Here is a 20,211-nt window from a genome sequence, read left to right as displayed (position 1 = left end):
ATATGCATGAGATGTTTGACACTGGACATAAAGCAAGACCAACTACTCGATCATTAGTTTTTTAAATGTTCACATGAGTAGGATTCCATTGAATGTGTTGCCTTGGAAACAAGCAGTCCATTTGCAAACATACTGATAATTGCTAATATAATTTGTTGTTTCTATGGCAACACTATCCCTGACAATGTCTGGAATATTATTATTATTTCTCAAATACAAGAAAAACCTGCATAACGTAAACAAAATTGTATACATCCATTGCTAAATATATCGAAGTTAATTAAAGCGAATTTCTAAAAATTTGCACTTTCAGCAGTATTTTTACAAATGGACAGTTTGTTTCCAAGGCAACACATTCAGTGGAACATTTTGCACAATTTAATATATAATTATATTTTTCAATGATTTTATTAATTTTTCTAGATTGAGTAAATGTTTTTCTTGTATATTTAACGTGATCACGAAAACAGACTGAAATTTCTTCATAATCAGCACTTTTATCCGAATTTGTGCAATTGCGTTTTTTTCCTTCAAGTGGTAACATCATTTTTGAAATATTATACTAGCAAAACTATTTATATATATACATGTGTGTATACAGTGAAACTTTATTAGTGTTTTACTTTTCCTACTCATGTGCATATTTAAGAAACTAACTGAAACTTTTTCAAAATTGTTTTTAAACTGATCATCATGTAAGTGTTTCCATAGCACCACAGTTAAACCCGTAATAATGCAACATATATGAATATGTTTGAAAGTTAGATTTTAACAATAATTTCTACATATTGTCTTTTTATTCATTTATTTCTGACTGCAGAATTGGGTTTAAAAACATTTTTTTCCAAATTTTTCCAAATTATTTTTTTCTGAAAAAATGAAAACTAAGCATTTTGTATTCATAGTAACACAATAATAATAGTGATTAAAATGATAACACAATGTTGATTGCTGTACCCTTATTTTTTACATTTTTACCTATTGTGTCTGTTTGTTTTGTTCGTGCATCGTTGACAATATAATGCGACTGTCATACAAGTCAGAGGTTTAACTAGCTATAAACCAGGTCCAATCCACCATTTTCTACATAAGAAAATGCATGTACCAAGTCAGGAATATGACGGTTGTTATCCATTCGTTTGATGTGTTTGAACTTTTGATTTTGCCATTTGATTTGGGACTTTCCTTTTTGAATTTTCCTCGGAGTTCAGTATTTTTATGTTTTTACTTTCCCTATTTTTTCCCGCATAATTGATAAGATAAGACTATGGTATTAATGAATTTATGGTTGACTTTAACTCAGGTGTCTGTAAAAATTATGGTGAGCATTCAAAAATGACCCCAAAAGAGTATTTTGTACCTTATGCAAACCACATAAAGGGGGGGGGGGTAGATAATATTATGTAATTTTGATTGAAAAATGAATATTAAAATATCAGTTATTTAATTACATAAATAAAAATTCAATAAAATCATAAAAAAACCTCTTTCTCTTAATTATTCATTATGAAAAATAATGTTGAAAATAGCCTTTTCAGGCTTAAAATCGTAGATATACAGATGGTTTTAACTGGTCATCGGTTGCTATGGCAATTGATATGCTTACAACCAAAATTTTGTCAATTTTCGTTACATCAAGACTAGTAATTGTGTGAAGTTTGAAGAAAATCGATGACCATGCGTGTCATACTCCATGTATAAGAGTTTAAATAGTTACACGGCCGACACTCGGCTAACCGAGAGATAGGTCGGTTAATCTATATTGAGTATGCGGCTATATCGGCGGTTGGTCTGTTAATCGGGTTGGTTATACGTCTGTTAAGAGTAAAACGCACAATTTTAATATTAAAATCTATTTAATATACAGTTTTAGGTACATTATAAGAATCAAATCAAAAAAAGAAAAGTGTCTGACAAAATGATATATATCATAGAACATTTTCCAACTGTAAAAACATTTCATAGTCTGCGCAGTTTTCAGTAAAACTAAAAGGCGTCGCGCAAGTATGTAGTATTTATGCTTATACGCATAGCAATTTTTGTAATGAAAGGCGAAAAAAACAATTTTAGATATCATTTAAAGGACACAAAATCGTACTTTGGTTCTAAAATATAAATTGAAATTAGTAAATATTTCATAATTGTAATATAACGTGAGTAATACCACGTTTTAGTGAACATTATGGGAATAAAGTCTGTTAATGGGTTGGACAATTGAAATTAAAGAGAACCAGTGTGAATAGACATGGGAAAGTTGCAAATTATTTGTAATCAACTTTCCACCGAAAAACAACACAACGTAGATGTTAGCTTGCTTACATTGCTTCTACATTTGAGATCTCAAAATAACCAACTCACTATGAACTGCATATTCGAAAAAAGTATTTAAACCGAGTTCATTAGATTGTCTATACCACACTTAATGTATAAAGGGTTGATACAGCTAATTTCTTTGGACTAGAGTATTTTAGCGCAACTTTTGAATGATGCACTTAGTGTTACATGTATAATAAAGGTGCACATATCTTTCGGATTTGCTTCTACTTTTTTTGGTTCGTGACAGGGTGCTGGATTTCGCATTGTATGTATATATGCACGCGGGGTACAAATTCGGGCTTACGTCTCTAACATGCACAATTTCAAGCTGGAACTTTTATATTGTACAGTGTTATTAACTTATACAGAGGATGTATATATGATCTAAATTTGTTTTGTGTATTATTTTCCACGAATGACAAAATGTTGAACTTTTTGTTAACGCCCGTTAACGCCACGCAGAGTATTTTTTATTATTTGATTGTACTAAGTCAGATATATTACAGTTGGTTATCATTCTTTTGATGAGTTTGAGCTGATAATTTCGTCATTAGATAAAGGACTTGAATTTTCTGTTGAGTATTTTTGCTAATTTATTTTTTAGAATGTGTCTTTTATTATGATCTTTATTATCTTTATAACGTTCACAAAAAAACAGAATGTTAAACCTTTTTTGACTGATGCATCAAATGTGTCTTTTATACATCAGGAATAGATTACCTTAACTTTATTTGGCAAATATTTGAGGAATTTTGGTCCTCAATGCTCTTTAACTTTTTTTGGATTTCAGCGTCACTGATGGGTCTTTTAAATAAGAAACGCGCGTCAGGCGTAAATACGAATATGCATGACATACTTGCCAGTGAACGTTAATCCCAATTCAATCCGATCAATTCAAAAACTGTATACTTAATCAAATGTTTGAATCCCTTTATTCATGCATTGTCTTATGTAATAGACAAGACAATTTTGTTCTTTAAAACCACTGTATACACATTGGTACAAAGGATGAAATAATAATACATAGTATACTAAATAAATTGTGCACATGACAAGATAAGAATGTTACAATTACTATACATAAATGCGTTTTGTTAAAATATATTTTTTTCACTTTTTTGGTCTTTTGGAGAATTTTGTTTGTGCTGTATTTAGACCCTTCTACAACGAAATTTGTTTCACATGCACATGTATACACATCGCCGTTTTTATGCAACGCAATCATAGGTTTGAACGTACTTTACAATTTAGACTTGTTTATATATTTTCGTTTGGGCTTGTATCATATTTCCCCTCCAGTTTATATGATCCTTTTATCCTATTTTGACTCTTTTAATTCAAGAGCCTATCCTTAATTGAGGTAAATTATATGGCCTTCCAAACACCGTTTTGATCCTTAACATCACTAAAGAGACATTGATTGTCGAAATCCGGATCTGGTGTACAAATCTTTTGCACCTCTTGTTGTGGTATAACATCTTTGCCGCAAGTTTATTGTTTTCTGTTTAGTATTAAATTAATATTAAGATCCATTTTGTTACATCTTGTGATCAATTTATTTGGCAATCGCCAATGCATTCAGCTGAGTTGTTCGACATGTTTGTCAAATGCGGTTTTTTTTAAATATATTTTGTTCACTTTTTTTGTCTTTTGGAAAATGTTGTTTGTGATGAATTTAGACCCTTCTACAACGAATTTTTTTTTACATGCACACGTATAAAAATTGCGGTTTTTATCCAACGAAATCATAGGTTTGAACGTAGTTTTCAATTTAGACTTGTTTATATTTTTTCGTTTGGGCTTGTATCATATTTTCCCTCCGGTTAACAAGCAGACCTGTTTACAGGTCTGGTCTGGTCAAGCTGACCTGTCCGCAGGATTGGTCTACTCTAGCTGACCTGTTCGCGGGACCAGTCTGGTCACATTTTTTCTGTGATGGAAGATTAATAGGTGATAAAGATTGATAAAACTACAAAACTTTCGGAATGTCAGGTGATATTTCAGACAACAAATTGCAATTATTTTTTAGCGGAAGATACATCGACTCATATCGAACTGAAAGACACAAATTAGCTAATAGTTTTGTATATTATACTTTAGAGAGAAATCAAGCAAAATATAATACCTGTAATTTGTCAACTTTAGTACCAATTATTATAACAGGTGGATTCCACGTATCGGTTTCTGAGGCTATATTTTCATCATTTACAGCATAACTGTGAATGTTATCCAACCAAAAATCAATATACTCTGTGAAAATAATATGTTTATATGTCGATATACAAAAATCAATTTACATAAGGATTAACCAAACGACATAATGAGATAAAGGGAGGAGAGAGACGAAGGTTATAAAGATAAGGGTTTGGTTTGGTACATATTTAAACGTTTAAACCCGCTGCATTTGTTTGCATCTGTCCTAAGTCAGGAATCTGATGTTCGATATTTGTTTATGTGGTTCATAAGTGTTTTTTGGTTCTCGTTTTTTTTATAAAGATTAGATCGTTAATTTGCTCGTTTGAATGGTTTAACACAAGTCATTTTCCGGGCCCTTTATAGCTTGCCGTTCGGTATGAGCCGAGGCTCCATGTTAGAGACCGTACTTTGACCCGTAATGGTTTAATTTTAAACATTGTGACTTGGATAGAGAATCGTATCATTGGCACTTCTTCTTTAATCTATGCACCCTGCAGCACTATTCAAGTGAAGGTTAATATGTTATTGCAAAACAGAGTGTGTTTTTGTATTTAATTAACGATCTCGTTAATTGTTTTTTTTTTTTGTTCACGTTTAAAGCAATCGATGCGTATTGAAAGCTTATTCCATCCAATGGTTTCATTAATGGTTTAGTAGTTCAGTAACACGTTCAATAAATCCGGAAAAAAACGGGTACATTACCGTCTTTGATCACAGGATAGTTCAAAGTAAACATTTCATATACTAAAGTTCTTAATTAAATAAAATTCACTGTATGAAATATATTATACAGATACAAGAAGTCTTAAGTATTATAATTAAAACTGCTGAACATAAAACACAAAACTATTAACAAACTCGTTACTGGTAAATGCGAAAATTGGAGTTGACAAATAAAATATGTGCATGTGGCAACGTATATTAACTTTATGCTATGCTTGGTCTGCCCCCCCCCCCCCCCTCCCCCCGCAATGTTAGTGGATAGTTGTATCATTGACATTCACATTAAATCGTTCATCTTGATTTTGAAGGTTGAGTTGCGGACTAGAAGTTCAGGCTGAACGTGAATTAAATTTTTTCGCGTCAACTTAGTTATAAAATTTGATATTAGATACATAAAAACGGTTTAAATTTGGAGATTTTATGCTCTTGATTGATTGATAATTGTTAATGAATAACAAGGGGGAAAACAATATTGCTTTAAAGTTAATGTAAACAGTAGCTTGAATAATGTCATGAACCAAATAAAACAACGATACATTTATAACACCTGAGCTCAGTATTTTTGTGATTTTACTTTTTATTTTTTATAACACCTGATTTGCATACTAATTTAATTGTTTATCGCACAGAATCATCAAAACATTTGCAAAGTTATGTGCGATTGTCACTTCTAATCCTCAACGCCCTTCAAAACTCCCTTAAATTAAGAAGATCATTTAATAAGGATGCGTTGTGTTAATCGACTGTCGTCCAAAGTCTGGGAATAACCACCTACCAATTATTCAGTTTCAAATATTCTGTGTAACTGAAATGTTTTATCTAATAAAGTTTTCTTCACATACCTCCAGATCTATCAAACTTGTTTTCTACCATATCTTTGAATGTTTTATTTGACAAGTCTTTTGAAATGTCTGCTACCAGCAAATAAATAGCATTTGTACTTAGAAAAGTCTGATGCGTTGCATAAAAATCTTTCTGTCCTGCAAAATCCCAAAATCCACAGTCTGCATACTGCTGAGTTTGATAAGGACTGATTGATGAAAATTCGTCGTCTATTCAATTAAAAATGATAAAATATAAGCAACGGTTATCAAACGCTTGATAACTTCATCGAAATGCGCATCTGGTGCAAGAAAATTGGTACCGTTAATTTTATTACTACCACTGGGTCGATGCCTCTGCTGGTGGACTATTAGTCCCCGAGGGTGTCACCAGCCCAGTAGCCAGTACTTCGGTACTGGCATGAAAATACGGATTTTTTGTGTTATTAAAATTTGCTGTTACAAATATTAGAAATTATTTTAAATTAAGGAATGTATCTCCCTCATGCAAAGCTCTGATTCCTCTCACGGATTTGGCTATACTTTTTGGACCTTTTGGATTATAGCTCTTTATCTTTTATATAAGCTTTGAATTTCAAATATTTTGGCCACGAGCATTACTGAAGAGACATGTATTGTCGAAATGCGCATCTGGTGCAAGAAAATTGGTACCGTTAATTACTCATCAGTATTCACTTATTAGACACTTAAATATCTTTTCCTTGTTCCTTTGTAAAATTTCTTTTGCAAGAGAACTACCTTAGTGATACCCGTTTAAAATTTATAAAAAGTACATGTATGAGTGCTTCGTAGTGTCGGTTGATTAATTTATGTCATCTTTCATTTTTGTGTGAGTTATATTTGTTAGAGTAAACGACTCATATCATGTCAAACACAAAACTACACTTAAAAATATCATGTCAAATAAAAACATTTGAAATCAAAATATTTGCTGCTTGACTTCGTATTTGTATTTTACTTATAGAAATCGAAGCATATATAGCTATGCTTAATGTCATAACTGTGTTTTTTTTAAAGTATCATTCATGGGACTACTTACTGATCCGATGTTGAATATGTTGAAAATAGAGGAAATGTATCCTTATCGTCCGCCTTGATTACTGCATGTAATACCGATATTACATATTAACTCTTTTAAAATAAATCAATTCAAAAGCCTCAAGGTTTTTAAAATTATTACTCCCTATAAGTACAAAATGAGCAAAGGGAGTTCCTAAACGAGAAAACAGACAAAAGTTAAACAACATAATGACGTAGTTGTGTTTCTTTGAATAACACACTTAATCTGTTTGTCTTCAAAATATAACAATGCATCTTTTCTCATTTTGTTATAAGAACTAATATGACAAGTAAGTCTCTTTTGGCACAACTTTTTTTGAATTTTGGATCCTCAATGCTCGTCAACTTTGTACTTGTTTGGCCTTATAAATATTTCGATTTGAGCGTCACTGATGAGTCTTATGTAGACGAAACGCGCGTCTGGCGTACTTAATTATAATCCTGGTACTTTTGACAACTATTCAACTATTCTTAATATTTGCATGAATGATGAAGCAGTATTTCTACGCTCTCAATATTGATCAAAACCTCCCATATTCTGAATTAGTCTGTACTTAAGTAGAAGCCCGTGGTCCAATGACCGTAGTCAGTTGCAGATTACCTAATTGTTATTCAATTATTGTGATACTTTTTTGACATTTTGAATGTGCATACATAAATGCTTGTTATGCAAAATACAAACAATTATGACAAGACATGTTCAGTTGATACAGAATGAAAATGGTTATATCATCATGAACATATAAAATTTCCCTGTCTTCAGTTCCGCTGTTCCTTCAAATAAAACAACAAGCGCAAACACAATAATTATGTCAATGCAAACAAAATGACAACAAAAGCCAAAAACAAACATGCATATATAAGGGAAACAACAATTAATTAAACATTATCCAGCCCACTAAATATAAAACGAAATCCAACAAAAATGAACTAACTGAAATGTTACAGAAGAATGAGAATTTCCTGCTAAAGTAGTGTCACCAATACAATATAATATATATATTACAGAGATTTTTTATATCGATGCAGAACAAAAGATAGAAAACCAAAGACTGAGCAACACGAACCCCTTCGTAAACGATGGTGCTTTGCTAGAGTAATAATACCCCGCTCCGCATATGGAATACGTCATGTTGCTCATGTTAAGCATGTAGCAATCAAGTTTATATTTATTAAAATAGTAATATCAACATTGAAAAGGGAAACAAAAGGGCCATTAGGAATAACAATGAAATTGACTGATCCGATCCACAAATATCATTCGTATATGGGTAAAACAATGATTTATAAATATATTTATTCTATGACATGAAACCAAAAAATCTACTACACATCACCACCTATGTTATGATTTGATACTGTTATATGTTGGTTTATATATATGCTTGATGTTTTGTCTATGTTTATAACTACATGTATGTTCCTCTAAGTTATTGCCTGTACGCAAATATTTGAATAAATAAATCCTGCAAGCTGTATGGGGAATTCTGTAAGTAAAATATATTTTTATTTTTTTTATTTTTGCTTTTTCCAAAATTCCAAATTTCTGTGATTTTTATTTATTTATTCCTTTTTTTATCTATTCATATTTATGGATCATTTTATATTGATAATGTATTAGTTGGATACACTATAATTTATAAATGTATATATTACAGTTAAATAAACCAACAGGTACTAATTAAAATGATTATATGCTACTAACGGTTAACGAGGCCGGGATAAGGTACCGGTATTTGATGTATCCACTAACAAATGTCAAACTATCACTAAAGTATGATAACTTCTTAAAAATAACAAAAAAAACAAAAAAAAAACAAAAAAAAAAACCAACATTGTCTTATGTTGATATTTAAACAACATACGTAGAGTAGTGTCTTAAATATTAAATGTATTTATATGAGCCTGAAATCGATGACAAACCAACAAAAAACAAAGGCAAATTATAAGGGTGTTAAAATATATATATATAATATATATTTAATAAAAGCTATAACACAAATTCCCATACGTTTCGGCCATTACGGCCTTCTTCATTGGAATAAATTACAACATTGAAACAACAATTACATCGCTTGGATACATTACGTTATAATAACTTCTATGACGTTCATTTGCCGCGTTTGTCGCTTTTTTAATATAAATATTTTATTATCGTTCGTACATTGTGTTGAGTCCTTCAAGTTCTTAAGTTTTTATTTTTTTTTATCCAAAAGGCTTCTTTAGTTTTTCTGTAAATTTCTGTCCCAAATACTCTTTCTATAGCGGTAACTTTTTAATTTGTCATCGAATGATTGTGCTGAATGAAATGGTTGGCTACTGGATCTTCTGTTTTCGTTGTTTGTATTTTTGAAAAGTTCAATAGCATCCGTTGATATAGTGTATCACCCGTTTGTCTTACATATATAACTTTTTCACATTTTGTACAATTAATAGCATATACTACGCCTACGGTTTCACAATTTATTTGTCCCTGAATAATTGCATATACTACGCCTACGGTTTTATTGTATAAAACATCCCTAGATGTCACTTATATCGTATTTTAGGAAGAAGAATTTAACATTATAAAATGTCAATATCACTGTTGTTTTTTACAGGTGAATGAACATTGTAAATGTGCACCCATCAAGTACAAATGTCAATCTCGATCCATATTTGACAATATAAAAATATTAGTGCTAATAAATGAACTATAGTTATAACCCCCTTTGAAATATTTCAATTTATTTTGCTATAAACGTATATATGTATGAGCGCCCAGTTGTCAAAACAAGACTCTACGTTTTTCTTGAAATTTTAGCTTTAATCTCTGACCCAAATTTAAGAAAATCGTCACCAGTGAAGACAACGACGTAATCGAAATTTCCATGAGGTTTGTTCTCCTCTTTCCAATAATCAATCGCAAATACTGCCGTGTTACTCTGTTAACTTAATTCGATTAAATTCATTGACTGGACAGTATACTAATAGGAAGTTGAATCAAATCAGTGAATATTGATTTGAGAGCAAAAGCCCTTTCAAAGTTAAATTTATTGGGTTGTCAAATACATATAATTACATGTAACGAATCTAATTTGGAATAAGTGTTTTTGATAAATGTGTTCATTGTCTTCTCTTCAAAATATATTAAAGTTTATAATAATATAATTACTTCCACTTCAAAATGCTCAGTCTGATAAGACCAGGTTTTGTGCTCGAACAGTAAGGTAGAGCCCATATTTTACTTGATAGACTCGACAGTAGTTAAAGACCAAACAACTTATTGTTTATGCGCATTTGCTTTCTCAACTTGATTGTGACATGAAAGCTCTATCACGTTGTGTCAAGCTCGGCAACAAGCGGCAGATAAAAACTTCGTTTTTTTCGCGTATCCCACGGATTTCAATTATGAGGTACGCGTGAAAATACATAAAGTAAACAAAATTGAGAAACAGCCGCCATAAATCTTAAGAATAAATCAAACAAAAGTTAACGCAAAAAATTAACGCTTAGAATTTGAACTTTCATGATATGTACAGTTGAGCTACCTACAAAACTAGTTCTTACTTGTAGTTTCGATCTACGGGCACTAATTTAAACTTTTAAAACAACTTATTCCTGTAAAACATTGAACGACCTTGTAATGAAGTTCAATTTTATATATACAGCTTAATTGCCAAAATCTTTAAAAAAAAAAAAAAAAAAAAGATGCAGTGTATTATGCCATTACCGATGATAAGGGAACACATTTTGTCTGTATTTATATTGTATGTTTCTCTGTAAACCTGTACCTAGTTTTTAGAGAATAAAGTATCTAAAGTATCTAAAGTCAAGATTTCACGTGCTCTCGCAATGTATCTTACTAAATTAATTCTTTATCTTATGTATAAAGCAACCATTTTAAGAAATCGATATTTGAATATAATCACTTTTATGATGCTACAATGACTGGAGAGATCGAAAACAAATTTCGATACGTTGGCATTTCTTATTTAAAATTTGAAGATGACCATCTGAATTTAGTCCGAACTCAAAATCCTAGCTTTCTTTTTACCTTAAATGATTAAATGCTGAAATTTGTCAGAAATGTGCCAAACAACATAACAGCCTGTGATTCAGTAATATCAATATACAACTGAGATAGCTGTAAAGTTTGAAGAAAATCTAAGTTTATTAGAAAAAGAAATAAACAAATTAAAAGGTGACTATCAAAATTCAGTCCGAACTAAAACAATAACTTATCAAAAATTAACTATCAATTAAATTCCTTTTATTTTCCAGCAATTGACCAAAGTACCAAACAAACCAACATTCTCTAAGATCAATATATGACTGAGATAGCTGTCTAGTTTGATGAAAATCCAAGTTGAGTTGAAAAATTTATAAAAATTCTAAAAATGACTATTTAAATTTAGTCTAAAATTCTATTTTTTAACCTAGATTGATCAAATCCTTAAAGTTGACAACAATACACCAAACTATATATCAATCTGGAATTCAATTAATAAGCAAACTATATGACTGAGATAGCTGTATGATTTTATGAAATCTACAGCTCGTAACAGAGAAGTGATCGAAATGATGTTTCTTTACCGTCAAAATTAGCTACGTTATCGACAAACTTAATTTAGTAGTGACCGAACTATTGATACTTTAACGTTAAAAAGATTGACAATGCCGACAAACTTTCATGTGTCGATAATCAAGTTTAATACCGATATTGAAAATAATTCTAATAATATGAAACAAAATATGTCCATGCACCATTTCAATTGGGCGAAAAGTAGTCATTTCTTCAAAGTCAGAACAGAAAAAAAAGATTTATGGAAGGACGTCTTGATAGTATTATTTCCTTTACAATTTTCCCCAAAACTAAAAGAAATATACTGGTAAAAAATTAAAAAGGTGTCAAAATCAGGGTCAGAGTATTGTTTTCTAAAAACTACCCGGCCCCTTCCTCCATGAAAATTAAATGGTCCGTGGCAAAAATAAAAAATTCCCACATGTTCAACTTCAAAATTTGACCAGATTCTATTCTTAACTGTCGGATAATATACTAGGATAACATAGAATATGTCCTGTATGGGACGATTCTGTACTCATACTTCACGCGTAGTTGAGTACAAGTGTCCTCGTAGTGAACGCACCCGACTACGCGTGTAGTAAAAAGTGTACTCTTACGTCGGATACCGGGCAGTTTCTTTGTTATATATGTACTTTATCAAATACATGTACATGTTAATATTTACTTAATATTAAATAGGTAAAAGTTATTGCTGAAAGCCTGTTCAGGGTTTCTTTCTTGTGTATGATTATATAGTTTTTCACATGCATGAACTCATTGACAATAATATAAGGTGCTCTATTAGAAAAAAAAATGGATTTCTAGTTCGGGTTTGAAAAAGAAATTTCGCCTTTTCTTGAGCCTGTTTTGTACATTTAGTTTAACAGATATGATCCAATGGAAATTTTCACATGGAACCTTCGGTAAATAGGAAAATGAAAAGATATGGGGTAATTTACAGAGAGACCACACTCCATCCATGAGAAAAACGGAGGGAATTTAAATAGAGGTCCCCACAAGGTTTTCAACAAGGGTGGAATCTCACTCCTTCTGAAAAGCTCTAATTCGCCCCAACGTGTACATACGTTTGGTCATCAAGAGATTCTGGTTTCTCTTTTTGTGTGTCATAAACATTCGTTTCGGATTTGAATTTAATATACCGAAACATTTCCGTACATTAAATCTTAGGACGGTCAGAACATTTTAAGGACGCAACAGATCGAAGTACAATTTTAAGTAGTACATAGATGTGCAATAATTCAGCTTCCTGTACATGTTCATGAAGTTCTAAATTTTGAATAAAATTGAGAATGGAAATGGGGAATGTGCCAAAGAGACAACAACCCGACCATAGAAAAAAACAACAGCAGAAGGTCACCAACAGGTCTTCAATGTAGCGAGAAATTCCCGCACCCGGAGTCGTCCTTCAGCTGGCCCCTAAACAAAGATATACTAGTTCAGTGATAATGAACGCCATACTAATTTCCAAATTGTACACAAGAAACTAAAATTAAAAAAATACAAGACTAACATAGGCCAGAGGCTCCTGACTTGGGACAGGCGCAAAAATACGGCGGGGTTAAACATGTTTGTGAGATCTCAACCCTCCCCCTATACCTCTAGCCAATGTAGAAAAGTAAACGTATAACAATACGTACATTAAAATTCAGTTCAAGAGAAGTCCGAGTCTGATGTCAGAAGATGTAACCAAAGAAAATAAACAAAATGACAATAATACATAAATAACAACAGACTACTAGCAGTTAACTGACATGCCAGCTCCAGACTTCAATTAAACTGACTGAAAGATTATGATTTCATCATATGAACATCAGGCACAATCCTTCCCTTTAGGGGTTTAGTATCATACCATCATAACATATATGAGAAGAACATAACCCGTGTCATGCCAACAACTGGTTTTTGAATAAATGTGTTTAGTTCCGATGCAAAGACCCTATAAGTGAATCAATATCAAAGCCAAAATATGCAATCTTTAATGACCTGACAACAGTATCGTAACTATATCCCTTCTTAATAAGTCTATTCAAAGGTTTTGTTAGTTTTTGATGTGAATACTGACACCTTTGTGCTTTATAAAGAATATTTCCATAAAAAGTTGGATGTGAAATACATGAACGTATAAGAAGTCTGCATGTTGAGCTATATTTACGAATGATGTCCTTATACCGATGATAAAATTTAGTAAATGTTTTGACTAGTTTGTGATATCGAAAACCCTGGTGTAATAATTTTTCAGTAATACATAAATTTCTCTCGTTAAAATCTAAAACATTGTTACATACACGAGCGAATCGTACAAGTTGAGATATATAAACACCGTAAGATGGTGACAATGGAACGTCACCATCTAAAAATGAATAATTAACTATAGGAAATGAAAAATCATCTCTTTTATCATAAATTATAGTATTCAGCTTTCCGTTAGTGATATAGATATCAAGATCGAGGAAAGGGCAGTGGTCATTGTTAGTATTAGCTTTATTTAAAGTAAGTTCAACAGGATACATTTCTTTAATATATATACTGAAGTCGTCATTATTGAGAGCCAAAATATCATCCAAATATCTAAAAGTATTATTAAATTTGTTTATCAGATGTTGTTTCGATGGGTCTTTGCTTATTTTTGTCATAAATTGTAATTCATATATAGCAATACAAAAACAGGTCCTCAATAAGTGGTGCACAGTTAGTCCCCATTGGAATTCCGATAATCTGACGATATACGGAATCCCCAAAGCGAACAAAAATGTTATCTAGTAAAAATTCAAGGGCATATATAGTATCAAAGCATGTCCAATTGACATAGTTTTTTTGTTTATTGCTACTAAAAAATGACCTAAAAGAGTTTGAACATATATATTCACATTCTGATTTTTTAAATGCCCATTTTATTAGGTGTGTACATTTTTTCTTAATGAGAATGTGAGGCAATGTGGTATACAGGGTAGAAAAATCAAAACTTTGAACAGATTCAAAATCACCAATATAAGCATGCAATTGATCAAGTACTTCCAACGAGTTCTTGACACTCCAAAAGTAATTAATTCCACTATTTTTGAAGGCCTTATTTGAACAATTTATTATCAGGTTTTTAATTGTACCAAGTGTGCTGGTAAGAAGAATAGACAATTTAGTAGTGGAACCAATGGCTTGAAGACGAAATCAATCTATATTTGTAAGGTGTTTTGTGAAGCTTCGGAAGCCAATACATAGTTGGGACTTTCATTGTATTTGGCTCTGCTTGTAAAGCGGTAGCTAAAAGTTTATGTTTGTTACAGATGTCGTTTTCTGAAAATGGAGTCAGTTTGAATGTTTGTGAATTGGTGATTTCTTTTTTCAGAACCTCAATGTAAAATTTACGTCAAACAATAATATATTATTAGCAGCTTTATCGGCCGGGACAAAAACAAATTTCTTGGCTAGTTCTTTTAGTTTATGTTTGATACGAGAAATAGATTTATTGTGGTTTAGGTTATTGTAAATAGTAAAATGTTCTTTAAAATGTTGAATACGTATATCAACTATCTTCATTACTGAATTAAAAAAAGAGTCCAAAGATTTTTTGTCAGCTTTTTCCAGTTTTATCCATTTCATACAGTAAGTATGGAGTGAGTCGTGGATGATATTACGACACTCATTCCAATTAATAATTGACGGGGGACGATATTTAGGTCCTCTACTGAGGAATGTTTTAACTCTCGGTCTTGAACGATGTTAAAATCTCCTGTTATAACATGGGAAATGGGTCCATAAATATATTCGGAGGTACTACAATTACATGAAGTAGGTGTATTTTCACTGATATTAACATCTTTACACAATTGACTATAATTAAACACAAATTTCCGGGTAGATTTCTTGTACATATAGCAAATAAGAGGTAGCTCAGTATTGTCAAAATATCCAGGAATTTGTTCTTCAACAGAATGGTCGTTAAATATACCGGCAATATTTATAAAATCAAAACCTTTATTGACATAATTTATTTTAATAAAATGTTTTTTATGATCTTCAGGGCGATCAATTTTGGGAAATAGTTTAGAATAACAATATGCCATAATAGTTTGAACAATTTCATACTTAGGACTGCTATATGAAATTGTGTTGCAATCCTCCAAAATTTTATTTAACTTATTAACCGCTAATGAACAGAGTTTTGTTAATAGATAATGTCTGCCGTTGTTTTTTTAAATAGAAATTAGGTCCGAAATATTGGTATGATTGGTCCGAAATTTTCTTTGATTGCGATTTGTTCTACGAAATTCTTTAAAAAACACAATTTTTTTACAATAAAAAATCTCAAAATGTCCGTTAACAATGAAAAAGTTTGACATGCATGAAAAATCACATATCTAAGAAAAGCAGTCGTTTAATTGATTATAAGAAAGTTTCAGTATATCATGTTAAATTTCTTTAATTTGAGAGTTTTCCTTTAGTTACAATGTAGCTCCATGTCTGATGGTGAAATAAAAATTAATGTCTCAGAAAGTGGTGAATTCGTTTCCATAAATGACAGATGAATCGGACCAAGCTTAGTAACTTACAGTAAACAGACTACTGTAACATTGACGCACTTGTCGAACTGTTTGAAAGATTTGTGTTTATGACCAAAAATTTATATACAACTTCATTTATAAATTAATCTGAATTTCATAATGAAAGTTATAAAAAAAAATCTATAACCAGCAGATCTATACTTCTATAAAGAAAGTATTCTTGTACAAAAGGGGATTTATTATAAAATGGTCCTAACTATAGAATAGATGGTTTACCACAGAAGTCTTAAACGGAAGTTTCGACAATTTTAATCAGAAGAGATTTGAAAATAAATTTAACTTTAAATAAAGACTGAAATAATTTTAATACCTCGAAGGTGTAAAGAATAAACCAACAATCTCAATCTTTAAAAGTGTCTTCATTGCACTACCGACGAGTTCATGTTTACAGTAGAAACAGTGGATGTGACTCCAATAAATTCATTATCATTGTAGTCATGAATATTTATCGCTTATATTAAATTGATAAAGATTTTATCGAGGTCGCACCAACTGTTTCTACAGCGAAGATCAGTTACATGTAACATGATCTCGTCGATTCGCACGACGAAGCCATTGTTTATGACAGAACACACATTCTATATTATGTATTTTTGTTTCCGTCAGTTCGAAAGTATTTGATCATTTCAACTCCTTTGTATTGCATAATATGTGTCATAAACAAAGACATATGTTCGATTGAATAATGATTTCCTCGTAACAAATGATAGAAATTTCGGAGATCCCGTATTTGATCCTTTTCCGCTAAAATAAAAATGCCAATGACAGAGGTTGATTATAAAACAAGAATGTGTCCTCAGTACACGAATGCCCCACTCGCACTATCATTTTCTATGTTCAGTGGACCGTGACATTCGGGTAAAATCTCTAATTTGGCATTAAAATTAGAAAGATCATATCATAGGGAACATGTGTAACAAGTTTGAAGTCAATTGGACGTCAACTTCTTAAAAAAACTACCTTGACCAAAAACTTTAACCTGAAGCGGGACAGACGGACGAACAGACGGACGGACGGACGAACGGACGAACGGACGCACAGACCAGAAAACATAATGCCCCTCTACTATCGTAGGTGGGGCATAAAAATGTTTTACTGTGTTAATAAAACTTCGACTTAAACAATGAAAACTTACACGTTGGACATATATATTTTGTCGATGAAGAAAATTAAATTATTTCACTTCTGAAATAAGTTTGTCGATAACGTAACTTATTCTGAAGGTAAAGAAACGCGAATTCGATCACTACTCTGTTACGGGCTGTAAGTTGATTAGAAAAAGTTATAGAACTAATTAAAGAATGAAACAAGAATGTGTCCTCAGTACACGAAAGCCCCACTCGCACTATCATTTTCCATGTTCAGTGGACCGTGAAATTGGGGTAAAAACTCTAATTTTGGCATTAAAATCAGAAAGATCATATCATAGGGAACATGTGTACTAAGTTTGAAGTCGATTGGACTTCAACTTCATCAAAAACTACCTTGACCAAAAACTTTAACCTGGAGCGGGACAGACGGACGAATGGACAGACGGATGGACGAACGGACGGACGGACGAACGGACGCACAGACGAACGGACGCACAGACCAGAAAACATAATAACCCTCTACTATCGTAAGTGGGGCATAACAAATTCCAGTATGAAAAAATATCTACAAGTGATTTCTTTAAATGAATTTCAAGAAAGATAGTGCTTTCAAATAAAGTCACAAAAACTATATGTCACCGATCTTTTTACCTATCAACTAAACCCTTTTACTTGACAGCATGAACCAAACTACCAAATAACATGGAATTTGGTAAGATCAATATAATTATAATTGAATTAGATTGGGAGATTTAGACAAGTCAAGACTAAATTTGAAGGTAAAGACTGGTCGGGACATGTCCAGATTAGTCGATCCTTTGTCGAGACCATTTCAGACTACACCAAGATTATCAAACACTAAATCAGACTTATTAAAGGAGACGTGACCATTTTTTTTTTTTTTTTTTTTAATTAATTAATAAATATTGGTCAAATAACATATTGTAATAATTTTGTCTTGTCAAAACCTCATTTAACGGCCTTTTAATGGTCAAAAAATCCAGCGCTTGTCGTAATCTTTGATTTTTTAATGAGATACCGGTCACGTGATCATGATGACGTCAGTGGATACAATCTGAGAAAATGTCTCAAAAAGGACGAAGTCGATCATATTCCTGTATAATTAAACAATGGACGGTGTTGACAGCAGTTTTCAAGGCAATAATAAAACTTTAGATATTCAACCGTATCAGTTTGAGCCGTTACTTGTTGAAAATAATCAAGTAGAAGATATAAATTCGTCAGCCGACATTGACGATCTTTCAAGCATATATCGGCATTGCTTGAAAGATAAATAATTAATTTCACCAAAAATAAAGAGATATTTCTTAGAAATGTTTACGTTTAACAGGTAATTGAATTACATTTAATAATACAAAAAGACAGGTCATAAATAATGTAGGACAAAAAGTCACAGCCAAAAAGTCACGGACAAAAATTCACAGGACAAAAAGTCACAATTTATTTTCGAAATTATTTTTCATATAACAAGAAAAAATAATTTTAAAAAATACAAAATTCTTGATCTATTATATATTAAGTAACTTTGTTACTAAAATTTATTCAAAATAGATATCAATAATGATCAAATCATTGTTATAAAAACAACATGTCAAAGTGGCTTGGTATCTATAAATGGCTTCATTGTGGCATGAATTATATCCTTTGCATGATTTAGATTTAAATTTTTTTCATTAATCAAGCTTCATGAAAAATTTCCTAAACTCGAAAATGAATAAATGTAATAAAATAAAATATTTCAAGATCACTCTCTTACAATTTAAAAACAATTCTCAACAATCGTCATAAATTACCTATCACCTTACCAAGAGTGTTGGGTGTAAAATTTAGTAAAATTTGAATTACTAAAGCTGCCCCAAATAAATGTGTAATAAGTATGACATAACAGGGGGTATTATAAGTAAGATTTAAAGATTTAAAACAGTAATATATATTCATATGTCTTTTTCTCCTCCATAATAATCCCATTGAAAATGTTCTATGAGTACTGGCTTATTTTTTGTGTCAGTGATATTATTTCCGTGTGGTATATCCTCAGTCTATAAATTGTTTTGTATTTTGTGACTTCTCTTCAACTTCGACAAAGTTTGGCATAGGGGCCTCATATGTAAAATGAAAGCTTATGGTATTGACGGAAACTTATTGAAGTGGTTTCAGGATTATCTACACGACAGAAAACAGAGAGTAGTAATGCATAACAGAAAGAATTAAAAAAACGATAGGCCAATATGTAAAATTGAAACGTTTCATTTGTACGGTCCAAGGAAATTGAATATCATCTAACGCAATTGAGATGTTCCCCTTCATTCTTAAACAATGATCTATTTAGAGCTAATATTATAAACTTATAAATGATCCTTCTTGTCACTGTGAGTCAGATATTGATGGTGTCTACCATTACTTCTTTGTTTGTCCAAAATACACACTCTGTAGAAAAACCTTATTCAATAATCTCAACTGGCTATCCGAAAACATTGTTTAAGATACAAAACTATTAATTTGCGGACACATGGAACTTTCGAATGAACAAAATATTCAAATTTTCAAACATGTTCAAAATTTCATAAAATGGTCAAACACATTTTTTGCCTTGATAAAGGTTATTGTTACTGGCACGGAACATCATTGTCTGACATCATCAGTACACACGTCACCGTCACAGAATCATATGACTTTTCAAACTTTCTTTTTCTCTTTTTTACATATGAAAGCTAGTATTATTCTATAAACTGTTTTCCTTATATGCATGTCCATTGTATCATACTATTATTGTAATTTTATATTGTATTATGGAGAAGACTTCATAAGTATGATTTACTTGTGTCTAATCCTTTTTG

General features: G+C 31.5%; 1 protein-coding gene across 1 annotated transcript in view; it reads right to left on the bottom strand.

Annotated features, from left to right (window-relative positions):
* Positions 1 to 20,211, bottom strand: part of LOC143063799 (uncharacterized) — a 154,829-nt gene that overhangs the window by 95,981 nt on the left and 38,637 nt on the right. Inside the window, exons 14-15 of the mRNA XM_076236181.1 lie at positions 6,078 to 6,287; positions 4,442 to 4,566 (exon numbers count right to left, since the gene is read on the bottom strand). Of these exons, the coding sequence (XP_076092296.1) occupies positions 4,442 to 4,566; positions 6,078 to 6,287 (335 nt within the window). The remainder of the gene's footprint in view (positions 1 to 4,441; positions 4,567 to 6,077; positions 6,288 to 20,211) is intronic.

This window comes from Mytilus galloprovincialis, chromosome 2 (genome assembly GCF_965363235.1).
Source record: "Mytilus galloprovincialis chromosome 2, xbMytGall1.hap1.1, whole genome shotgun sequence".
NCBI lineage: Eukaryota > Metazoa > Mollusca > Bivalvia > Mytilida > Mytilidae > Mytilus > Mytilus galloprovincialis.
Note: the sequence above shows the minus strand (reverse complement) of the source record. Positions and strands in the feature narration are given on the sequence as shown.